Here is a 24,950-nt window from a genome sequence, read left to right on the forward strand (position 1 = left end):
TAGTACAAGCCGGTATTTTCATGGTAGTTGAAAAGGTTAAACAGAGCCCTGTACAGAACCTGCTGTAGGAGGTCGGCAGTCCAAGACTTGAGTCCCCAACTGCCGCAGCAATACACAGTGCAGCTCCACGAGCTGTATGTGCTGATCATGCTGTTATTAGCATGATCTCTATCTAGAGTATAGACAAAGCTATAGAAAGGCTGATAATGGAATATAATACATCAAGATTAAAAAAGAAAATAAATTAAAATTGTGTCAACGTGTTAGGGAAAACAGGAGTTGTCTCACTTTCACTTTGTTGATTGAATCGTGGCCTTGTTAATAGCATACTGTGGGTGTTAATGAGCTACTGTGTGTATTTTGTGATACATGATTTGACTTAAGCATAAAGGTTATAAAAATGTAGTTTACAAAATTATTAGGAGCCATGTTAAACAAATTGAATAGGTGACTGAGGTGGTAAGAGACATGGGTAGCTGCTATAAATTAGAAAGGTTATTAGACAAGGGGTTGTGAACAATCTTACAAGGTACACATGATTATAGAGTTGGAAAATACGCCTTACTAGAAGGGTATTTGATTTATTGGAGAGGGTTGAGAGTTGCCTTTATCAATCTACACCTGTCAGAGAAGAGGTTTCATCACACAGTTGTTTCTTTAGCTTAGCAAGAAACAGCATAATTTGATCCAGCAAACAAAATCCGAAACTAGGTAAGAGAACTAGAGATAAGGACTAGAAATAGAGATAAGATACAGCTCTTAACAGAAGTGGTAAATAAACAAATGGACTCACTTGTTCAGAAATGCTTACTGATTGAAGTCTTTACATCAAAATAGATACCTGTCTTAAAGATATGGTGTCATTTAAATGGGATGTTGATGCAGAAATGACAGCCTTTTGCTGTGCAAACATTCAGCTGATTTAGTGGTCCTGTAGCTTTTAAATATGGGAAGTTGTCTCAGCCGGTGCAAGCAGACGTTGGTGAACCTGCACAGTTTATAGGTAAAGACATTTGGCCCAGCTGCTGCAAGCTGCAGTGAGCTCTGATACCAGGAGGTACTCCATCCGGGATCTAGTTGGGTATCCAGATGACGGGGAAGGAATTTTCAGGGCAAAAATAGCCTTGTTTGGCTAAGGGAAAATAGTTTGTTCATGGGTAGGGGAGCGCCACTCACCTTCCTCCTCCCCAGCCATGGATCATCATTTGTAGATCTCCAAAGACAGTCGTAGTAATCAAGAAACCTTTTTTCTGTTCTGTGATCCTTGGAGATATGTCTTTCCTCAACAAATGGAAACCAGGAGAAACCTCTTGAGAGGAGGGGACATGTCATGTGTATGGAAAACGTAGTTGGTGAGATTTTGCACAGTTTATTAGCGTACTGCCTGATAGGCAGATTGGTGGCACAGTTTTCATGGAGTTAATTATTTTTCACTGAGGAGAAGTTATCTGATATATATGTATGTATACTGTCTTACGTCTATACTAATATATCAATATATACTTTTTTTCATCTCTGATCTGCACAGGATATCCCCAGAGATAACAAGACACTGTATTTGAGGTAGAAGGCGGCGTTTTCTGCCATTGGCAGGTTTTGCTGCCGTGACCTGCTTGAAGTAGGCTTGCTGCCTCTCAGGATTGGGCCCGCAGGGAAGCTGACAGTCACAGTTAGAGCAGGCTCTCTTGTCTGAACAAACTCTGGCTCATTTTCTTCTGATCAAAAGTACTTAGTGAAAGGTGCAGCTTGGAATCTCTAAAGCATCTCGTTATAGGTTATATTTAGAAGTGGGAAGAATATATTATTAATTACAAGGATGCTCTAAAGCAGAGAAGCTGTTTAATCCATGCCCTTGATGAACAGAAAAGTTACTGTACTGAAGGAAGGTTATGCAATTAACAGTATATTCATTAGGAGTTCATCAGATATCAAACTATGCTTATCTTCAGGATAGTGCTAGAATATCTGATAATTTCCTAGTTATTGCTTAAGTGATAATAGCAAGAAACAGGAACTGCCACAGAAAAATTTATGTAATAGAATATACATATCTGTTATCTGCCAGTTTATATATATGTATTATTTTACATCTCAGTTTACAGGCCAAGTACTCTCCTATTGCCTTGGAGATAGAAGTTGTCCCCACATATTTCTTGGCTTCTGTGATTGCTAAATGGGCACTTACTGTGAGGATCATTACAGGGTTTTTTTCATATCTTTTGTTCCCACAACACCCCTTTTACCAAGGTTGCTGGCCAGTGGGTTCATCCCAGTATTGTTCTGGTTGTTTGCTTTAATCTGCTTAGTACTCTCAACTCCAGTCTGTGTGCTGGCCCTGTAAAACAGAGCCACCTTCACAGAGGCATTTCTCTAACTTAAGTGATTTTTGTAATTGCTTTCAGTACTTACAAAATGAGATCTTTTTTTTTTATCTTCAAGTTCAGACTGACATTGGGTAACTGATTTTCGTTAATTACGTGGTATAGTCCGGCGAACTGGTTTTTAAATGTGCTTAAAAACCTAATTTTGAGCATTAATTTGCTTCATAAGCAGTGGAGAAGGCGAGAGCTTAAATGTGCCAGAATCTGTATGAAATAAGCCACCTTCTGGAACTTGTTTCTGGATTTGCTGTAATAGGAATGGAACACTCTGTTATGCATAAATAGGTCCTGGTGCTGTGCTGAACTGCTTGTGTAAGAATTTAACAAGTGAGCAAGGTGGTTGTGGCTGGTAGGTTTGTACTAAGCAAAACTATCGCTAGTGAAAAGAATGAATTCTTTTTGGAAGTCAGTTTTTAACAGTTCAGGGTCATGGTGCCACAGATTTTAAGACAGTCGAGAAAACTCTCCGTCATTTGTATCTGTAAACCAAAACCAGTCAAATAACGTTTGATTCAATAAAAAGTAAACGTGTCTCTTGTCTAAAAGTATCTGTGCAAAAGTTGTTCCCAGATGCTTTCAAACTGCTGAGTTACAAATCGCATGGTGAGGTATGATTGATTTATCGTGTGCTGCAATCTGGAGTATTTTATCACTGAATCTTTAGTGAAGAAAGTTGATGTTAATAAAGCTGCAACGTATTCAGACCAAAAGCCTAGGAATAAAGAAAGAAGCATTACTGTATCACTACAGATTGGGAGAATATAGTTATTATCTGTGTTTGAGTCGAGAACAGCTCTTTCCGTGGTCTTTGCTAGGTCAGGCCATGAGGGATAGGCTTCGTAAGTCAAGGCTTGAGAGTGGGGTCTGGTGTGCCCATGGGATGGCCAGGTAATGGGAATCAGGCACACAGCTGACGCAGCCAGGCTGGTACCTGACTAGATGACAAAAGACTAGTAATAAGTCACACTTCGGTGGAGGAGGGCTAAGGGAGTTGTTGCCCAGCTGTGCACCTTTGCTGAGCAAGGCCATCGTAGGCCCCGAGAGCTGTATTCAGCAGCGAAATGCATCAATTTGTCAGCTGTGTGGCTGCGTGAGAAAGTTTGAAAGTTGTTCAAAGATCTATTTGCCCGCAAGGCTTCGAAATCACTGGTCTAGGGCAGAGAACAAGCTTTCCCTTCGAAAGTTGCATTTCTCAGGGTTGATTAGCTGACTTCCATTCATACCTAGCTTGTGCCGCCTTAACCTCCTGACTCTCATTTCTTCCTTGACACTCTCCTTTCTTCCCATAGCGTGTCTGTGTTTGAACTTTGCTGATTCCCAGCTCCATTGCTACCAGTCTGTGCTGGGTCAGCTGTTACCTTTGAGTGTTTTATTCTCTGAAGACTTGCCTGAATCAGAATTGCCTTGGAAGCATCATGCATCACTAATCATGGGGGAACACCAGTGGGTCATGATAGATTTTTAAAGTCTCTCCGCAGCCAGACATAGGTTTTCACAGTAGGTACCCCTGGATATAAGCAGAGGTGGCGGATCTATGTTGAGGAGCAGAGCTCAGCTGACAACCTTGCCAAAGATTGGAGTTCAGTTTGGTTTCTGGGCTATAGAAAATGCAAATTCCTTTTATTCCCCCCTCTTTCTTTTTTTTTTTTTTTTTTTTCCTGACCTCACCCATTACTCTTATTGCAAAAAGGAGGGCAGGCTGAACTGCACTGCAACTGGCAATGTGTGCACAGACTGACAGGGTAATTATTGATGTAGACAGTGGTGGGATGGGGTGGTTGACAGGACAGTGTTGTACATCACTCACTTTCAAACTAGCTCTAAAAACAATAGAATTTAAAGAAGATGTTATGTTCAGGATAGAAAAAAGGGGAATATTTTAGCTGACCTTAAACAAAGCCATTACTTTATTGGGTTTTTTTAATCTTCGCTTTTGATTGAGCATGAAAAATGCCTCTCAGAAAAGGGAATATTTAATAGCTTTGCTATTAGAAAACTATCTCTAAAGAAAATTGAGTCTTGGGTTTTGCTAACGGGCCTATGTATTCACTAACTGACAAAGTCAGCTGTCAGTTTGAGATCAGCATTGCACATTGCTGCTTTAGGTACACCAAAACCAGGTTCTTTTTTAACTGTTCTTGTTTCTTACTTTGATGTCTAAGTTTTTGCCTGTGTTTATGACTAATATCTTCTCCCCATGCCAAGCTAAAGGCATGATTCCTGAGATCAGACATGCTCATCAGTGAAGAAAAAATTTATAGTTGTGCAAAATGATCTGAAGGACTCTTAACATGGAAACTGAGGTTTTCAGTAGCCAGAATCGTGTCCTAGAGTCACAGCTTCTCTTGAAGACAAGTTCTGCCCTGGCTTAGGGGGGGAGCAGAGAGAAGGGCAAAAAAGGTCTGGTGGTTTCACAGGAAGGGACCATGTTGGGGTTTCAACGTGGCAGGGTGAAGCGTCCCGCCACTCTGACTCCATGCCTATTCCTCCTGTGTGGCTCCATGATGGACTTCAGTGGCATTTGTAGCACCAGCCTGTTTGAAGTCTCTGACATTGCACTTTTTTTACCCACAAATACCAACAGAGGCTACTTTTGTGCTTATTTAAATGAGTACTTTGAACTCTTCTGTAAGCAGATATAAGTTAAGGTTTTATCCCTCTTGAGTTTAAAAGGGCTAGTCTACCTTATGTCTGCTGCTGACAAAAGTACAAAACTAAATCTTCTGTATAGCTATTCTCTTAAAAATCACTGTAGCAGTAATATAATTTTGTGACTTAATATAAGAAGTAAATGGCGCAACTGGCAAGGATATATTTTCATTGGTGTCCATATTTAAGGTTGGCCTTCAGGATACTGGCTAGGATGGAGCAGTTGCTGGGCCAATTGTTGGCAAATTCTCAACGTGATCTATGACTCGATTTCTGATTCAGTTGAAGTCAGCAGCAAATTTCTTGGGCCAGGATTTTTCCATGAATGCTTGGACACTTCTACATTTTAAGTCCAGGGTAAATCATGGATTTGTCTCATCCATAGGGAAGGCAATGCAAAGGGCCAAAGTTGGTAGAAGTAGAGGGAAATGTTGGCAGATGGCATCGGACTTCAGTTTGTCGAAATCCCCTTTTTGGTCCCCGGAACAATGAGGGCTGTGCTTCATAGTGACTAAGCTAGGCACTGGCCTGTCATTACAGGGCTGTGTTACTTTCTTCTCAGGATTAATCTGAGTAAACATTCCTAGTGACCATACGGCTGTGGTGTCAGGAAAGATGTAAAACTCTGTAGGGTTTGGAGATGGCACGTGGTTCACGGTATCTCACATAGCTACACTCAGTATAACAAGGTTTTACTCGGATGGAGTTGGACTACACCAGCCTTGTTTCTGTTGTACACCTTTTCTGTCTTGCCACGTGGAGTCCTACCGTTCATGCTCATCTCTGTAACAGGATCAACACCTTCTAGTACCATCACGCCACAAGTAGGTGATGGTCATAGTTGTTTTGTATGTTACTGTTGTCCAGAATCTATATAAAATGATAGTGAGGATTGGAATACCAGGGTTGGGTTATGTTATGTCTCATTCAAGTTTATTAAAGGATTCATGCATCTCTGACCAAATCAATGCTTAGAGACATCTAACTAACATCTAAGAGACATCTAAGTACAACTGATCATAAGAAGCTGAGCTGGATGAGCTAGGTAGAGTACAAAGGCCAAGACAGTCCGAGGACTGACCTTGTTGAAGAATTGCTAACCCTCTGTGCAGGGGTGTTAAGTGTCCCCTGGGAAGGGAACTTTTGTAACAAGTTGTTTGGGCATAAAAGCTGCTGAAGGGTATGAGCCTTTACAGTATTTTCTTGAATTGTCATGTGTGTAATAGCAGGTAGTGAAATGTGGTTTGTATGGGAACAGAAAACCCTTATTGTACCATGTAAATCTTTCTCACACTTTAAAACCTGTCGTGATCTCTTCGAAACTGGTCTCTCTGTCTCAACCAGACTTGACACTGGGGGAATGTCACTGTGTATTGTCCAGATACCACTGTCATTTTACAAGTGCTAGATAGTTAAAACAAACAAAAAAAATAAATTTAATGAAGCTCAACAACTATATCCTGACTGTTGTCATCTGATCTTAGTTTTTAAGTTCTGAAACTTTAGAAAGTATGACCGTGAGGACAGGTTAAAAACAACTTAAAAGCTTCCTGACTCCTACTGAAAGTATCGCAAGTTTCCTATAGTTTGAGGCCAAGGACGATTGTGATACCATCCCATTTGACCTCCTGTTTACTATGGACCATTAACATTGACTTGGATTTACCCAAAATGAACCAAGTGACTTGACTTAAAGGACTTCAGTTCTCAGCAGCAGGGCCTGTTGGGCATAACAGGTAGAGAACAAAGTGCCATCAAAACAGTATCTTGCAAAGCTATGAATTTAATTAGGTGAGATGTGCTCAGATGATTGCAGCAAGTGAGCATTTGCTATGTTTACAGAAAGACAAAATCAGCTGAAGTTATGCCAGTCTGACTGAGGGAAGGAAATGCTTTTCTTATCCAAGTTTGGTGTTAGTTTTGATTTTTTTAAAGTGGGTGAGTAAGACATAGCAATCAGGAATCTAAGGAAAATAATGTGCTGGAAGGCCAAGAGTGCTAGTCCTTTCTGTCCAGCATAATATCTCGAGCTGTGCTCAATATTCAGTATTCTGGGAAAGGCTTAAAAACAAACTGTGAGTGTGCCAGGACAGCTCTGAACTTGGGTTAAAGAATCCCTTCCTGACCCACACAGGTGACTCAAATTGTGGGACATGAAGCTTAGTTGTTTGTTACTGTAAAACCCGATGCTGTTTGTCTTTTTAGTCTACTATAGAACTAACTTACCTCTTTACACTGTGCTCAAACACAGTTTGTATTACCTATTAAAACTATTGGCACTACCCCCGAGAATAATTTTCTTTATGGATGTTGTTTGTAGTGTCTGTGTTTGAAACATGCTTTTCCTATAAAAGCTACCTCACTTTTATTCTGACAGTGAGTCTGTATTTCAGTAATTAGGATTAATCCTGGGATTTTGAATTCCTGATTATTTCTCTCTGATCTCAGAGGTGATAATCACCAATGTGATAATCTGCACAAAAGCAAGGTACATGCTGTCTATTTTGGATGTGCTGAACCCTTTGTACACTAAGCTTATTTTCTCCCTTCAGTTTCTAGGTAGAGGAGTTGGGGACTCGTCCAAGAGTCCTAACCCATGCTGTTGTAAAGAAGCCTTTCTTACAAGTACACAAGAACGGATTTACTAAGGGCTGTACTATGCAGTGCAATGGAGTTAAATCTGTGTAAATCCTTTTCCATTCCCCTGGGAACTTCTGAACATAAGTTGTCATCAAACAAATCACACCACAGAATCTAACTTTTATCAGTTGTATCAACTGTTTATGCTGTTTATGATACAATTTCTTGACCTTTATAGTTCAGTTTTCTTAGTAGCTTTTCCTAATCTGTCTTTTGAATTGCTTATAGTAATTAATGTTCAATGTTTAAACATAATGACCATAAGGTAATTATCCTTCTGTGCAAAAATAATAGATTTTCACTATTTCTCTGCCTTTGCATGCTCCCACAAAGGTCATTGCACATAAGTGTGTACTTACATACTCAAAAATGTTGAGTCAGGTAGCAGCAGTCCGACCTCCCGGGTCCTGGGAATCGGTGTTGTCAGCATGCCCCAATTCTGACCTGGACAGACCATCCCGTGCTAGCAGATGGATGGCTCAGCTTCTGTGCCTCCTCTGCCAACAAAGGCATCAATTGTGGTGGTGGCTGCGTCTCATTCCACATCTCTGCGTGCTGTAATCTTAACTCACCTAAGCCACTAATCATCACATTCATTTTGGCCTGGGCTGGTTTCAACTAGAAATGTAAAGTTGCCTTTCTCTCAGTGATCTCAAGCGTATGCATAATACAGATGGTGAGCAACCCGAATACTGCTGCTGGATGCACTTGCGCTGGCTTTAGTAGAATTTGCAAGTCCACGTAAAGCTTGCTATCTCAGCAGGCTGGTGCTCACACCATGTTGCTTTACGTGACACAAGGGGAAGTTCACTGCAGAATCCTGACCTTTTCGCAAAGAATTCTTTGATTAACATTCCCCATATAACGTGTTCTGTCTTTGTGTATTGCTAACACATAAATCCAGATGCAGGCACCCAGCAAAGCTGTGGGCTCAGGGGAGTTCCTGTGCAGTCACACTGTCTGTGCTTTGTACGCTAATGCCAAAGAAGTTCCGGAGATGCATCTACCATGGATGTTGCTGGCCTCGCGCAAACACTTCTCACTGTAAATGAGGCTCTCGTTTGGTATTGTTTGGTTTGGCACAAGGAGGAGATAAGGGGGATTAACTAAAGATAACAAATATGATTACATAATGCTCTTTAGCAGAAAATCTGTTGTGTCTCGCAGGGTTAAGTGAAGTAAACTAAGGCAACAGCAACCCGTCCTGAGCTACGGAGTGAACTAGTGGGTGAATAGGGTAGAAGTCAGTGTTCCTAGGACCCACGGTGAGGTGAGAGAAGAGGCAAGGGAAGAAAAATGCCAGTGCAGACACACCTTTAGCTGTGATAGTCATTTTAAGTCACAAGATGGACTTTGAAATTTTTTTTTATGCTCCCCTAAATACTTCAATGGGAAAGTGTCAGATGTAGGTCAATAGTGAGTGTAGACTGGTGTATACATTCATATATCTCTCTCCATATACATATACACATATACATAAAAAAAACAACTATATATGCAGACTTCTGACTGAGATGTTTTTCTGAATCACAAATCTCCAGGAACTGGGAATAGAGTTCTGAATTTCCCTAAGCAATCTCTACCTGCCAGCTCCCTTCCTCTCTTCTGAACAGTTGCTTGTTTAACAATTGTGCTTGTTTTGGTTGGAAACATACTAGTACTGTCGTGTACATGGGCAGGTATGAACGTTTATTTTGCTCTTCGTACATCTCTGAGATAGGACTGCCAGCAATGACAAAAGATTTAAGGGCCGTATTTGAGGAGGGGACGTCTTTGTTAAAAACCATTCCTTTAAAAAAAAAAAAAGCTGACAACTAAATCATTGCTGGAGGAAAGAGGGAGGTAGGAATTTTAAGTTCCATGATAAAGGTGGTAGTGGAAGTCTTCCAGGAACAATTTATTGGCATGTCAGAAATGAATTAAACCATTTTAGTGTGGTATTTTCTCTGTTGCAGAATGAAATTTTGGGTTGGGCTTTTTCTTCTGTAGAACCTGGGAAAAACACGGGGGGGCAGTCTGGAGAGGATGGGGAGTTATTTCAGCAAATATAGAGAGACTGTTCAGACCTGTAAGATGATGTATTTCCACAAAGGGCGTTCTTTTCAATCTGCTGATGAAAAGTCTTGTGGGTTTCCCACCAGTAGAAGCCACTTAATTACATTTTGTGTATGCTCTTAGAGTACCTGTTTGGTGAGAACCTGACAAATGGTCTTCTGAAAGTAAATCAATTCTGTTTTCTTGGGCTTTCTTGAATATACATGATGTCCGGAGCCTGAAAAGCACAGCAGTGGCACAAGAGGAAGCAAACAGTGGGGCGCCAGTTAGGCTCTATGGTTCTCTGAAAGACTTTGTAGCCTCCTGTAAAGAAAAAGAAGAATGTGCCATTGGCGGTAGTGAGTAAATGGAACCTTCTTGTCTTCTTTGCTCTTGTCTCCTTATAAATAAACCATTGTTGTCCATCCTTGGCATTTGCAGTTCATTGTGATAAATTGGTCTTGATGTGTCTGACATTTCAACCAAGTTGTTTAATGGTGCTTTTCTGAAAAGGCAGATCTTGCTATAACTTGCATTGGTCCTGAATATAACCAGGGTAAGAGCACTCACCATCACGTACAGCACTAACCCTTTCCTTTCTGGGTAGATGAAGAGGAAAGCAGGAAGTAAACATTTTGGTCACGTCAGCCCAAGAGGCCTGGGTTTGTGTAAGCAGTGTGCAGAAATGTTAAGTCTGGATTGCAATTGCTAAAAGCTCATTTCATAGCATGGACAGCAATGTTGAGTTCACTTGCACTGCTGGAAGCATCTCTGGGGGGTGAGGAGAAAAAAATCCCAACTTGCTGAAATAAAGCAGAAGTATTTTCATCAAAATTTTGCTTTGAGTTTTATGCAAGATCCCCCTATCTGTTATCTGCCAGGATTTACAAGTTGTTGGCTATCATGCAACGATTGCTTGGGTGCAGAAACCACAGGAACACAGAGATTTGATGAATTGTGACCAACGCCAGCTTCTGGTGCTGCCTCCCTGCAACTTCAAGCTTTGATTTACATTTTTTAAATGTCTGTAATTACTCTGTCAGAAAGGTGATTAACATAACACAGAGATTTTTTTTCCGTAAATAGGAACCTTCTGTCCATACCTTTCCAAACCTTTCAGCTTCCCAGAGCTATTAACTGTCTGCACACAGCGGCCAAGCAAAAGTAATAACAAATACTTTATACCAATAATACCAATAAATAACCTTTTTGCTGGTTAATGATCCCGGTGTGTTATGATACCATTTTATAATTATATCTCACCTTCAAAATCAGGAGTGTGGAAAGTGTTCTCACCTGTCTTGACCCACTTAGTTCTCAATGGAGTTTTACTACAAGGATGAAAAAGCTGGTCCTACTTGGCATTAAAACAAATTTTCCTTTCCATCACCACAGCAAGAAGAACTAGAACAATTTTTTGGGATGTGGACCAATAACCTGATTAACAAATGTCTTCAAGACTTTCTCTGGTCTCCCAGTTTTCCTTGTTCTTGAACGTGCTGCACCAACGCAGACAGGAGACAAACTTTCAAAGTGCAAAAACATGGAGAGCCATTTGGAGTAGTAAATCTAGTGAGGAAATATATTTTTATCCTATGTATTCTAAGCATGTAAAAACATGTTAGAGCACAGGGTGGCCTAGAAGGAAACCTCATCACAGGGGCCAACCTGGCATTGAATGGAGGGGAGAAGATGGTCTCAGCAGGGTGCGAGTGTTCTGTCTCGAACAGCCATGTGCAGGGTGGGGAGAGCAGGGACCTCCTTGCCCCAGCAACAAACCCCATCTGCCTGGTCCTCTGAATCAGCTCCTCAGCAGCAGGGCTGTGGTGGTGAAGCCATTTGGGAGGGAGCAGCTGGGTTTCGGTGGCCATGGAGCGGTGCACCTCAGAGCTGAGAGGCTTTAGAGGCTTTGGTGGAGGAATGCAAAGCCCAGGCAGCTGCTGGAGACCCCAGCCACGTCATCCCTCTGTATGGTATTTGTGATAAAAAGCTGTTTTCACCGACACTGCTTGGCAGGTCCCTCAGAAGACAAGGCAGCCCTGCTGCTGGGGTTGGGATCCCTTCCCTGCAGCCAGGCGTTGTTTCCCTCTCACCTCCCCAGGCCTCCTGTGCTGCCTGTGGCCATCCCTGTCTCCTTCCCAGAAGTTGCTGTCTTCTCCTCAGAATTGCCATCTAGGCACGTGAGGGCTGGGTAAGGCTGGCAGAAGCAGCATTTTTGGGGTGCAAGCCCTCTGTGCTGAGGGGCTGGGGTGCTTCTAGGCCAAATGGAATATTTTAGCTCCATTTTTTCTTGTTTGAGGGGGCTGCTGCTTGCCAATAAACTGTCACTGAATTTGTTTTTCTTTCTGTATCCATGAATTATTTGGGCATGTTTAAGGATGGTGGACCCTGGAGTACAGCTCTGGGATGATATCTGGAGTGGCTCAGCCACGGTGAGGCATGCCAGCTTCCTCCAGGGCGAGGGCAAGCACCTTGTTGTGACACCATTTTGCACAGTTGGCAAGTGACCCGGTTTTCAGACGTGCTGTCTGACTTGTGTGGAAGGACGCGAGTGCTCAGCGCCGCCGAGCGTCCCTGCAGTCGTGCATTATAAACCAGCAGCTTAGAGAGACCAGGGCTGAGCGGCAAATCCAGGACACGGGTCCTGGCCTGTGGCAGGGCACCGATCTGGGCTGGCAGATCCCTTTCCAATGTCAGGTGATTTTTATTACTGACCGGCTGGTAAATATTGAAAAAGCCTATGTAAGGATCCCTTTTTACCCCCCCACTCTGTAGATCGTGCAACATTCATAAATGTTATTTAGGTATGCAGTGAGCAAATTTCAACGAAAGTGCTGTCTTGCCTCAGGGTCATAAAACTTCATTACGTTCGTTATTAACTGTCTGTCTGTGGCAGGACCTAATTTGTCTTGATATATTGGTTGCCCACAGCTTCTAGAAACTGCTTCTTAGAGCACTTCAAGGTGCTAAGACCAAGGAATCCTTGGATTAAATGGCTCTACTTTCTAAGTGGCTGATTGACGCTTTGGGGCTGTAAGATGCCCCGCTCTGGCCTTCTTGTGCAGGTGGAAAGGGAGAGGTATAATTTTCATCCTCTTTTGCTCAGCACTTGGGAAGCTGATTGACTTTGCATAAATACCTTTACCAGGGCAGGGTAATGTGAAAGTTTTAATTCAGAATTCGGGTTTCTCCCTTTTCAGTAGACCTGCAGCCATATATGGCATTATCATCATTAATACCAATGGAAGAACTATTTGAAAACATACAGGGTTTTTTTAAGAGATAAATTGGTCTGTTTAATAAGCAAATCCTGAGAAACTGGATGATGATTCCAGAATACTAAACAATTGTATAAACCGTGGAACATTATGCATTTGAGCAGCCTTGTCACAATAAATGTAGATCTCTTGCTCTTTACACTAGTATGAAAAAAAAAAAAAAGGAATTTTGGCAATGCAAAATAGTTATAAGAGAACGAGCTTCACAGCTTACTTGGTTCCAGATAAATTTTGCAGATTTTTTTTTTCGTATTTGTATTCTTGCACGTACTGACTGGGGTTTTTGCTTCTGCAGGTCGTCCCATGTCTCCATGTCTTAGACCATATTTGCCTTTAATTTTTAATATGTGTGAGTTTGTGCTTGTGCTTTCTGCTTTTTCACCAAGTTTACTGACCATAATTTGCCTAGATCGTTACATTTAGAAAATGCCTTGCAATACCAAACATGTAAGTAAACCCTTATACTAAAATTGGGCAATTCATATTTCCTGGCTTGGTTTGAGGTAGTATTTTCAGAGTAGTTTGTCCAGTACTAGTGCTGCTGTGTGCAGGGTGCTAGTGTTTTAATGATAGCAAAAGCGTGGTGTAGGGGTTTGAGGCAGTCGCAAACAGGCCGTGCTGTTGCTGTACTGAGCATTGCTGAGTATTCCCGTCCTTCTGCCAGTCCTTCGACCAGCCCTAGGTTCTTAGTTGAAATCTCTGTTGATCTATTCAGGTAACTCTGCCAGTTCATTATCGTTGAATTAAGCTTCAGAATAAGACTGAGGGATGGTATTTGTTTTATTTGCGTATCCCTGTACAGTTATGTCCCTGGAAGGGATTGGCTGGGTCAGGCACAGGCTGGAAGGACAGGAGGGTCCTTGTTTCTGGGGAAGCCGGTGCAAGGAGACATGATTCAAAAGGCAGCAGCATGTTGTAGACAGGAAAGTGGCAGCACAAAGCTGGGCACTTCTAGCCCATGCACAGGTGAGATGGCAAGGAGAAGGTGGGAAAGGGCCACCAGGCCCCAAGAGTGCGTAAAGAGCCACAGGGCCTGTGCACAGTTTGCTGCAACTTGGCATCACTGGGATGGCCAGAAACGAGAGCCTGCCTGCAAGAAAATGCTAGGTAGGAGAATTTGCATACGAATCTGACTTCTGTTCCTCTCCCCTAATTCCTTTGAGTTTAAAGTTCAGTTTCTGGGATTTTGTTGAAATAAACAGTGGCACTTTTTTGCGCCCCCCTCTTTTTTTTTTATTTTTTTCATGTAAAAGCGTTGTGATCTCTTTTGGGGAACACATACAGAACATGTAAGCAGCCATACCTCAAAATCAGTGTTGACTTGGGATTTCATTACAATATGTCTCAGGATTGAGCCATACAAAATAAAAGTAACTTTAAAAGCGCAAGCAATGTTAGCAATGTCTAGAATTATGTTTAACTTGAGGTTTTTTTCTTTATTTTATTTTTCCAGCCAAGCAAGTATGTCCAGCTGAAAAAATTAGCTGCGGAGATTTAAGCAACAAGTGTATCCCGTCGTCCTGGAGATGTGATGGGCAGAAGGATTGTGAAAGTGGTATTGATGAGGCTGGTTGCACTCCTGGTGAGTTAGACTAATACTTTAATATGTATGCAACATCTCCCTTTAGGACTATAAAAGTCCTAGAGTGACTATTACAAATTGCATGTAAAGGGATGACTTTTCCTGCCAACAAATTCATCCACTCTACATTTGCAATGCTAAGCAGTGAATTTGGGAAAAAGAGAGGAAAGAAGGATTCTCCAGTTGGAGCTGCCTGGAGAATATGAAGTGAGCTCTGTGCAGAATTAAGTATTCTTTTACTACTGTTGCAGAATATAGTTTACTACTGTTGCAGGATATAGTTAGTCAGTTTGGAACATGATTATCGGGGTTAATACCCAGATGATACAGAGAAGACTTAAATAACAACGTTCAAACCTTCCTCTGTGGTGAGCATCTTGCTGCCATGTCCTTCCTCCTGCAGAGCATAGCCCTATAGGCTTAAATTAGCTTCTGCTGGAATATAATAGATAGGCCTGGACACTTCGTCATTAATAGCTTGTTGGTTTCACTGGACAGAGAGAGAATGATACACTATTTACTGTAACTGTTTTAAATTCAGTCCCTAAATGGCCATTGCCTTTTATTAGGCCTTTCTCTGCTGAATGAAAGAGCTCTTTAACAGCGTTTTCCCTCTGTGAAAACTCCTACACTGTGTGTAATCAAGCCATTTCTCAAACTGTCTTTTTGATAGACTAGACTAAACATATTTAGTTCTTTATGCTTCTTGTTGTCAAATTTTTTTTTGAATGAATGCTTGACTCATTTTTGTGGCTCCCTTCGGTATCCCAGCTGATTTTCTTTCTTTTTATACAGACCACCAGAACTTAGGGAATATCAGTCTTACCAGTCTGTGCAAACTAAAATCACCTTTCTAATACTGTTCTTATATAACTCTGGTGTTATTAAATTCTTCGTGTGCAAATGGTCCCAGGCTATTAAGACGCTATCTCATGCTCTGTAGTTATTCACCCATCCATCAATATTTCTGGTGTTGATTTCTGCTTATTTTTACTTTCAGATTACTGATAAAAAGGTTGAATGATTACATGCAAGCACATATTGATGTTTCTTCATTTGAAAACCAAATTTTAGACTCTGATACCCGGCCAGTTCATAATCCACATTATATCTTTTCATTGAAGTTGTGTAATGAAATATGGTTTATGTGAACATTTTGTGGTTCTGAGTAAAACACTGTGGATAAATTTATTTCTTTGCAGTCAGCTTTATCAAACAAAATCCTACCACCGATCTTACTGTCTGAGCAACCTGTTCCAGTGTTTAGCCACTCATAAATTTTTTTTTCTTTGTCCTTTTTTACTTTTTTCCTTTGTCTTAACTCGTGCCCATGGCTACTTCTCCTTTTGCTGTGCACTTCTGAGAAGAATTGGCCTCCAGCTTTGCTGTATCACTCCTTTAGACATTGGAAAATTGCACTAAGATTTCCCTCTAACCTTCTCCAGGTTAAGCAAACCCATTTCCCTCAGCCCCTCCTCGTATATCATGTGCTCCAGCACCATAACGATCTTGATGGACTTCCACTGGACCCTCTCCAGGTTGCAAATGCCTTTCCTGTACTGTCAGGGTGGCACAAAGCAGGACATATTTCAGACAGTGTTTCAGATGTGACCTAACAAGTACCAGCTAGAGGAGAATAACCACTTTCCTCAACCTGATGGCCTGACTCTTGCTGATGAAACCCAGCGTGAGGTTTGTTATGTATGAAGCTCGTTATGAAGGTTCAATGCGACTCACTAAGTCAGTTAACTACAGATTAGACAAAAAGTTTTTCAAAGCATCTCCATTCCATATTGTACATGACTCAGAGGTCCAGAGGTAATGGTAACCGGTTATTGTGCTTGTGCTGAGCCTGTACAGCATAGTTCCAGTTGAGTTGGCTCACATGGAAAAGGCATAGATTGCTTTACGTTGCCTTCTATTTCTTGTGGAATTAAGTGCATGTGCATGGACAATTCCTAAGTAATAAATTACTATGATGTGGTAAGTTGGTTATGTGCTTAAACCTCTGCTCCTGTGTCATTTAAGCTAATGATATTTTGGCAGTTTTCAAGTGTCTTTTATTTGATGATCTTTGAAGTCCCTTTCAACTCAAACCATTCTGTGACTCTATAAACTCTTGGTGTTCTCTGTATAGCATATGCGTTTATTTCCTTTGAATGGCAGGCTTCAATTCTGAACAAGTTCAGAAGAGAATTGTAACTGCTACTGAAAAATTATTCTTTTCCCAATAAGAGTTAGTGACGTTAAAACCATTTTTACACTGGAGGCTGCCTCCACTAATTTAATGCTGCTGCTGCTTCGACCAGTAGGAGTTGTCTTATGGAGTCTTTTATTTATAATAAAAATCTACTGAAATTGCTTTGAACTTCTTTTTTTCAAGGCTCTAGGTAACCACCAAAATAAATGTAAATATGTTCTGAATGCCATACAATTTCTGCATAATGATGCTATTAATGGATTTAGAAATAGACGATTGTTTCCCTTCTGGATGTTTCAGCATCTCTAGTCTTGCTTATCCTCCACAGGTTTAGTGCACATGCAGGTTCTTAAAATGGAAATTTAATCCAAGGACAAATTACCATCTTTTGATGGTTGTTGGGTAACTCATGTGAAATGAATTAGTGCACTTTCATTAGTTCCTTATGGTTGAGTGTTGTCCCCACGTAGGCTGCCACCTCGGTGGGTGCAGATTGGCAGTCTCTGCCGAGGGGTCGCTGCTGGGTCTGGATGTGGGATGGGCCGAGCTTTGACCAGGGGACCAGGCAGAAGGGCACTGACAGGCAAACTTGGAGCTTCCTGGGTGGATGCAAACATCAGAATCTTTCAGTCCTAGGATCTGTCAACTCAGCACCTTTCAGAGGCATTAAATAATTCACTGTGAGAAAAACAGGAGGCACCGCTGAATGGCTGTAGTGGGAGCATTTTCAGTGAAGTTGCTCGTCAAATTAAGGTGTTTTCCTCATGGATGAGAACAAATGTGTCAGCCGTTTAAACTCTGAGAGCTTGTGGAGGATTGATAGCTATCCTCTCTTTTATCCAAATCTGATAAACCTCACTAAGCCTATCCACTGATACTCTGTTAACATTCCCATTTCTTCTCTGTTTAGAATCCGTTTTCTCTTATCTCAGTAGTACAGCATCCTGACAAAAAAAAAAAATGAAGTCTGTTCCTAGGTTCAGACTCCCTTTTTTTTTTTTTTTTTTTTTTTTAACCTTTGCACTCACGTTTTTGTTCTCATTTTAAATGAAGCTTCAGCACTGACTGTCACCTGCAGCCCCTTGGAGCAGAGCTCCCTGTCACAGCTAAAGCTGTACCTCTCGCAGAGCTGACCAACTTGTCTATAAATAATATATCTTTCTGGATAAATGTTTGGAAGGGAGTTTATTTGTGCTCAGGATAATTTCTGTGGTGAGAGCTTGCATGTGCAATATACAAGTGGAAAATGACTTGAAGATATTATGAGTGAGGGCATCCAGAAGAAAAAAAAACCCTAAGCTCTTTCTAAATCCATATTAATAAAGCCATTACTTTGAGCTAATGTGACACTTTAAACATATTTTAACTATGGATACTCCTATTTCTTGATAAGAATAACTGGCTCTTAGTATTATAATTCTTAAAAAAACTTAATATGGAGTTTATGAGCCTGCATTTTTGCATTGGTAATTTGTACCACTAACAAGATTGTGCTGGTATCCAGATACAGGAGCAGGGCCTGGTTGTGTTGAGGCTGTGCAAGTGCCTGTCCCTATGTCAAAATGTTCACGGTCTGAGTGACTGCAGGAGAGCACAGGAGAGGAAAACAGTAATTATGGTAGTAGTATCACTCATAACTGTAACAGCAGTGCAAGCGTATTATGGTTTTTCCTCCTATGTCTGCTTCTGGCCTCCAACAGCTTGCTTTTCAGATACTGTTCTGGATTTGATAATTCTTGATGGATTTTTCTTCTCAGCATTATGCAGTTGCTTTTTGAATCAGTATGAAATTTATCCAGCATACTCAGTGTAGGCACGGCAAGGCCAGCTGGAGGGAGAAAGCTGCCGTTCAGAAATTCAGAGACAGAAGTATAAAATGTGAATAACAGAATCTTCTGTTTGGGTTGGGTTCTCCTTTGTGCTTTATATCAGCCACAGCTTTGGTGCACCTTGCACAGAAGGAAACAAACTGGTGCTCTATATCCCTCTCCTTTGCTTTTGCCCACTGTTGAAGACTTGCAGTTTCAATTGTGCAGTGCTCAGAGTATCTTTCCTTCAAGGTAGGAGAGAATTTGCAGTCTTCTATGCTGTCCTTGTGTAACCTCCTTCAGACAATGAGTTCAGCTGCAGTTAGCAAGGTCTGGACTTAACCTGAGTGCAGGTATGCCGAAAAAAACCGAAACCATCATCTCAAACAATGGATAAGTCAAATATTTCCTTTGAGCTTCTCATCTCCCCCTGCACAATCTAGCCCTAGAAAAAGCTAGCCCTAGGAGGAAGAAAAGCAGACTGTATTCATCTGAAATAAGGGTCCTGTTTGCCATGTCTGGAGTGAGAAACAACAATTTGATAAGTGAAATCCATTAAAATAAAAACTTGCGCAGAGATTTGTAAAACAGCCTTTGCTGCCCTCCTAGGCCTGGTCTGGTACCAGTATTAGGAAAGCAGTTATTCTCATAAGCAGTACAGCCACTGACCCCATCATACTGTTGAAGCCATTGTCAATGGATAGTAAGGCACTTTACTGTTGTTGTTCACCCATGAACAAGGAGGAAAAATGGTGTGATTTTCACTCTGTGGAAGAACTTCCCAAGGAAGCAATGGAAGCTGTGAATCACTTAACCTGCAGTGGATAAAGCACCAGTGATTAGGGACCCAGATTTGTGTCTGCACAGGCTGTAGTTGCACCGGGGATTAATTGCAGTGTTAATCCTTGTACGTAGGTAGTTAAGTTCCTGTCTTCCTAAATAATTTACTTCCAGCAGGTAGGCTTTAAGTCCACTGCTAACTTCCAGTGCACAAACAATTTTTGAAAATGCAAGCGTCTGCCTTTTTAAAAGAAAAAAGTGTATAAAAATAAAATTATTGTATTTTTCAGTTATTTGGAGCAGAAGTAATTTGTGTCTTTACAATACTAAGTGTGTTGTAGTCATAGGTCTGGTTTAGTCCTCTAAAATAGACATCAACGGTTAGTAATGTAAGAGTAGTCTTGAGTTTGCTGGCTTGGAGGTGCTGCCTTCCTCTTTCTTATTTCCCTGGTTGAGCTTTTTTGCTCCCAGTGTACCTAACCTTTGTCACAATGGATTGGATGAGCTTAGGAATGCGTTTACTGAGACTAAAAAGAGAAATTAAATATGAGAGACTGTAATTAAAGCATCACAACTTGGGGTCAGTCTGGACTTACTAACTACTGCAGAACTTGTTAAATCTCGGCTAAGAGAGATATTAACCAGTGTTTTGTCAGCCGCTCAGAAATGCAGAGAGCATTTCAGCATGGCTTTAGAATAGAAGAGCTACCATCCTGTAGCAGCTGAAATGAGCATTGCACCCCTTTAATGCACACATCGCTTGTTCTTCCTGACAGGACTCTGGGGTGCTCAACAGAGAGAGCAAGGCTCTGGCCCCGTCTCTTCTGATTGTGCTACTGGTTCTCACCTGGACCACTTCTTGCACCCAGTATGGAAATTGTGTCTTGCAGATGAGGAGTTGGAAGTGTACCCAATAGTCAGATACAGTGAAATGATGTATTCATATTGATAGCATAATAAGCTATTTTCCCATACTGTGATTTTTTCTCCTTAACTATGGTGTAGAGACAGCAATCCGTGGGAACCTGTGCAAGTACCGGACATACTTATACTGATCTCGTAAAGTTGTCCCAGGGTGAGACCCAGGAATTCCTGCAGGAGTCTTATGACAGTGACAGCCTCACTACCGAGAACATCTTCTTTTGGACCCTGGTCTTCTGGCTTTTCATTGCTGACCATATATCTCAGAATTAGTTCTAGATTTTCAGCTCTATGATATGATATGCCAGATTAAAAGTAAACAAACTGGGTAAAGGTTTTCAAATTAATAAGGAAAACAACAGTAAGCACATTCTTGCTCAGCTGTAAGCTACATGACCTTGCTATGGTAGCTCACAGCCTTCAAATTTTCATAGTGTATATATGTATAACACTTATGAGATCCTCAGGGCAGAAACTTTTCACTGACTCCTTTCTGGCAAAGCTCCAGGCATATGTGTGATGCTCCATAAAAAGCAGCAATGCCTACAAGTAAAGGGTCCTTTCCTTGGAAGGTCCAAGTGCAGGAAACTTTCAGAGTCAACTCTTTCCAATGCTCTGCTCAATAGCCCTCGCATCACCTGAGAGCCAGTGCCAGAAGGCAGAATTTAAAGCAGGCTAAAGCTGGTCTGATCCCTCCAGCAGATCCACCTGGTGATGAGCCAGCTGAAGTGGAGAAATTACAAAGCTGATTTAAAGCCACCTTCCTCCACACTGCCCCTGCGCTCACATGAAGTGACCCTTCTGTTGGCAGTTAAATCATTTTATCATCTTTTATCATTGTCCTGTTGCAATAAGGAGCATCGTGTCATCTCAGCATCATTTTCTTCTTGACGCAGTAAAAGGTACCTGTGTTTTGCGTCTGAGTCACGCTTCCAGTGCTACTTATAGGGATGCGAACATAGGTGGGGATAACGTAGCACTAATTTTATCTTCCTCTGCAGCATGATTAATACATGCATTCATCAAAGTTAGGAATTCTGTTACCTTCATTAACAGGCTAGGTGCACAGTGATGTACTGTTCCTCAGTCAGCTCAGAGGGAAATCAAACCCAAAGGAGTTGATTTTGCCATATATTCTCCCTGAGAAACCCACCAATTTTAGTCGGCTTAAAGCCCACAGTATTGCATTTGTGCCTGTAGAGGAAATATTTATCTACTGTCACTATTCGTGATTATTTCAGCATGTGATTAAAAGAGACATGGTTGGCCTGAAATTTCTGTCATTTTATAGAAGGTAGCTGTAACTTGAGTATACTTACCGTGGTGGAGGAATCTACAATTATTTCCAAGAATGGAGAGAAAATGACTGTAGATTTAACAAATGAAAGTCCTTCATAAATAAGATAAGGTAGCACAGCAATGATATCCTCTGGGCTTTACATGATGTTTAATTACTGGACAGCTGGAGGGATTAATGCTTGTGCATTATGCCCTGGCTCTCAGAAATTAAACATGTACAGCTGCCACTTTATCACTGCTTAAAGTATTAGAGCTCCTTCAAAAGCGGTAGTAATTGCAGAAAAATCCCCATTGTTATTTAGGAAAAATCTCAGCCCATAATCATATTTGTCCTGAGTTCCTTCAGAACAAAACAGCAAGAAAAATGAGATTGGTAGTTACCTTTAATTGCACTCTTACAGGAAAAATGAAGGTAGTTGCATTTTTAATATATTGGATGCTTGTTGTAATTAAATGTAAAACACTGCATGAACTTAGATTAGAGGTAAGATAGTCAAGAATTAAACTCTAAAGCCATGGCCTAAGCTGTGCCAGGGCTCTACCTGCAGAAGGTTAGGGCAAAACGGCTTTATTTTCCGTACTGCTGTCTCTTGAGCTTAGGTTTAAAGAAAGAACAGACATGTAACATTCTGCAAACGGAGTTTCCCAGTACAGAGTGGTGCCTCACTCACCCCGGCAGGCTTTGGTGGTGGCCTCTGCACATTTGCTCTGTGCTAATCCCTCAGTTACAGATAAATAGTCTGTATTGGTATGTTCCATGACTAATTTATTATTTAAAGCGTAATAGACAAAAACACAATATGAAAACAAGACCATTTAGAATTTGGTACTTCTACAATGTTCCCCTGAAGGTGCGCTAGGAGAAAAGAGTAGAGGCAAAGAACACGCTGCGTGCACGCTCTGTCGCACACACACAAGTCCTACAGCCCGCAAATGATAGTTTTTCACAGAGTTGTGGAAGAGTGGTGTGAAAGAACTGGTTTTATACAAATATTGTGGATAATTAAAACAAAAGCCTAATACTGCTGGACTGCATGTTACCTGTGCTCACACACAAAAGCTTTGTCCTGCTGCTGTTTCTGTACTTTAGCTGGAGAAGTTGTCTCTGATTCTTCTTTCCAGTCTCATGTATCATGCTGTCAGAGGAGCAAAAATTGGCCTGTAGTTATGTTTATCTTCTGGGCAGTCTATCTTTCAACAGTTAGAGCTCTTGGAGTTGAAATAGCCAAGAAATTGCATCTCTTATTGCCAAATACAATTGTATTTCATGTCCCTGAAGTGCTTTCTTCATAAGAATGGAGCTATAATTCTGAGCCTGTTCATCCAAAAAGCAGGAATCTATTAGTTTTATTAAGGGAAATCGTCTGTAGCTGTCAGTGCCAACGATCGTGTTATGATGGGAGATACGTGGGTAGGACTTCCATCGTTCGGTGGCCATGGGTGCCTATGCGTTACACTAATTAACGAGTGCTTAACAGTTATGCTTCCTGAGCATATGATCTGAAGACTGAATCAAAATCAGTTAGCTTGAACTCAGTACAGTCCTACGCAGGAGAGGACCGTGTAATATTTGATGCAAAACCAAAGAAAAGCTGTTTTGTGAGTCATGTTAACGGATAAAACAACATCTGAAAATTATCTTAGTGGCTAAAAAAAAAATTTTCATGCCGAGGAAGATAAAATGGTTGGATTAACTTTGCTTATATCTTGCAAAGAAATTTTTTTATTTGATAAAATATAACTGGGAAAGTTTAGCTCACAATAAAAAACACTTCAATACACTTCTTTTTTCCAACAAGTTGAAAGTAATTGCTCATGTTGTACAATTGATTCTTCATCTCAGCCCCAAATCACAAACCAAGCAAAGCGCTGCCTTCTATTTCAAAGCCACAGAAACTGAAGGGCAAATCCTAATGCCGTAGAAATCTCAGTGCTATTAAAGAGAGTGCAGTTAGCACACGACCCTTACACTTTTAATTGCAGTGAGTGTCACTCAGTGCTTAAATTTTCCATTTGAGTAGAAAATCTAGGACATTTTTTTCTAAAAATGATTGCCGTTCTTTTGTGGAATTGTGGGTACATTATGTGCATACGTTGTTTGCATCAAATAATAGCTGTGCCCCCTAATATCACATAACTGAAAATAAGTAGGGGCTGGTAGTTTCCTGAAAAGTCTGTTAATCTCTCCCCCTCCCAAAACCACCACAGTCATCTTGTCTTTATAGAGCCGGTCAATACAGTATGTGCTTCATAACCTGGAATCTGGCTACACTGAATTCTGCCAGTTGTCTCGTCCTGTCCTCAATGCTGCTTTTTTAAGGTACTTTTCCCTTCAGATCAGTTGCCTTGCAAACTCTTTCATTTCAAAAGCATGTTTTTAATTGTTACTGCACATACATTCAAGCTCATTTTGGATCTCTGTTCCTGGAGAAATGTGAGAGACGGTTGGGTAAACCGGGGGTGTGAGATGTGACAACTCTCAGCGTTTGCCTTGTTTTGTGTGTGCTCCAGAAGAGTTAATACTGCCATTTTCCAAATGCAGTGAATATTGAAGTCTAATAGTGAAGCAAACTGCAATAAGAAGAAATACCAGAAATATCTCCTCTTACACAGAATTCCCATCAAGCAAAGTAAATTAGTGGAAATGGAGATTTTATGGGGCAGTGACCTCATTGCTTGCAATGTGAACACTGCTTTGTCCCTCATTACTCAGCTGAGTTAAAACCCGTGAGCCCTCGGCGGCTGTAGCTGCCAGATTATCGTGCTGAAGCCAGGCTTTTCTCTCTGCCTTACCTGTTTGGCCCATTGGCTCAGAAACGTGTCCTGAGGGTGGCCAACGTGGCTTTGCTTTGCTCTGTTTCTCACAGATAGGCCTGTGCGGCGATTCCATCAACAAAGAATTCTAGCTAAGAATTTGGATTTTTTTCTTTCTCTGTGAGGTGTGCACAGTTTTCATGACGTTAGAGTGGCTGCACAAGCATTAGCGGTGCATGTAGCTTTGAAGTGTCAGTTGCTGCTCCCTCGTTCCTTATCTGCGTTCAATAAAGATAAGTATTGTAGATTGTTACAAACCTCCAGGATTCCCTTCTTAGTTACGGCCGTGTAAAAGACTCAGTTTATTCTGGTGGAACTGTTCGGTTTTCCAACTGGTTAAACTGGTGCCATCCCTCTGCTTGGGAACGTGTGGGTAAGGAGGAAGCGGCAGGCCAGCCACATAGCTGGGGACCGACAGACATCGGTTTGAATTCCTCGATTTTCCCAGTCAGGAAAACAAAAAAAACAAACAGAGCTTGCAAGTTTTTGGAGAATAAAAGAAATTGTGCTGTCGCTTGCCAGTGTGACTGAAGTGTAGCTTTTAAGATTCTGATGAATTCTCTC

The 24,950-nt window shown here is 41.3% G+C and overlaps 1 protein-coding gene across 2 annotated transcripts in view; it reads left to right on the forward strand.

Moving 5' to 3' along the window:
• Positions 1-24,950, forward strand: part of LRP8 (LDL receptor related protein 8) — a 188,791-nt gene that overhangs the window by 130,580 nt on the left and 33,261 nt on the right. For both annotated transcript variants that reach the window (XM_063344144.1, XM_063344143.1), the window contains exon 4: positions 14,436-14,564. In XM_063344144.1, the coding sequence (XP_063200214.1) occupies positions 14,436-14,564 (129 nt within the window). The remainder of the gene's footprint in view (positions 1-14,435; positions 14,565-24,950) is intronic.

This window comes from Chroicocephalus ridibundus, chromosome 8 (genome assembly GCF_963924245.1).
Source record: "Chroicocephalus ridibundus chromosome 8, bChrRid1.1, whole genome shotgun sequence".
Lineage (NCBI taxonomy): Eukaryota > Metazoa > Chordata > Aves > Charadriiformes > Laridae > Chroicocephalus > Chroicocephalus ridibundus.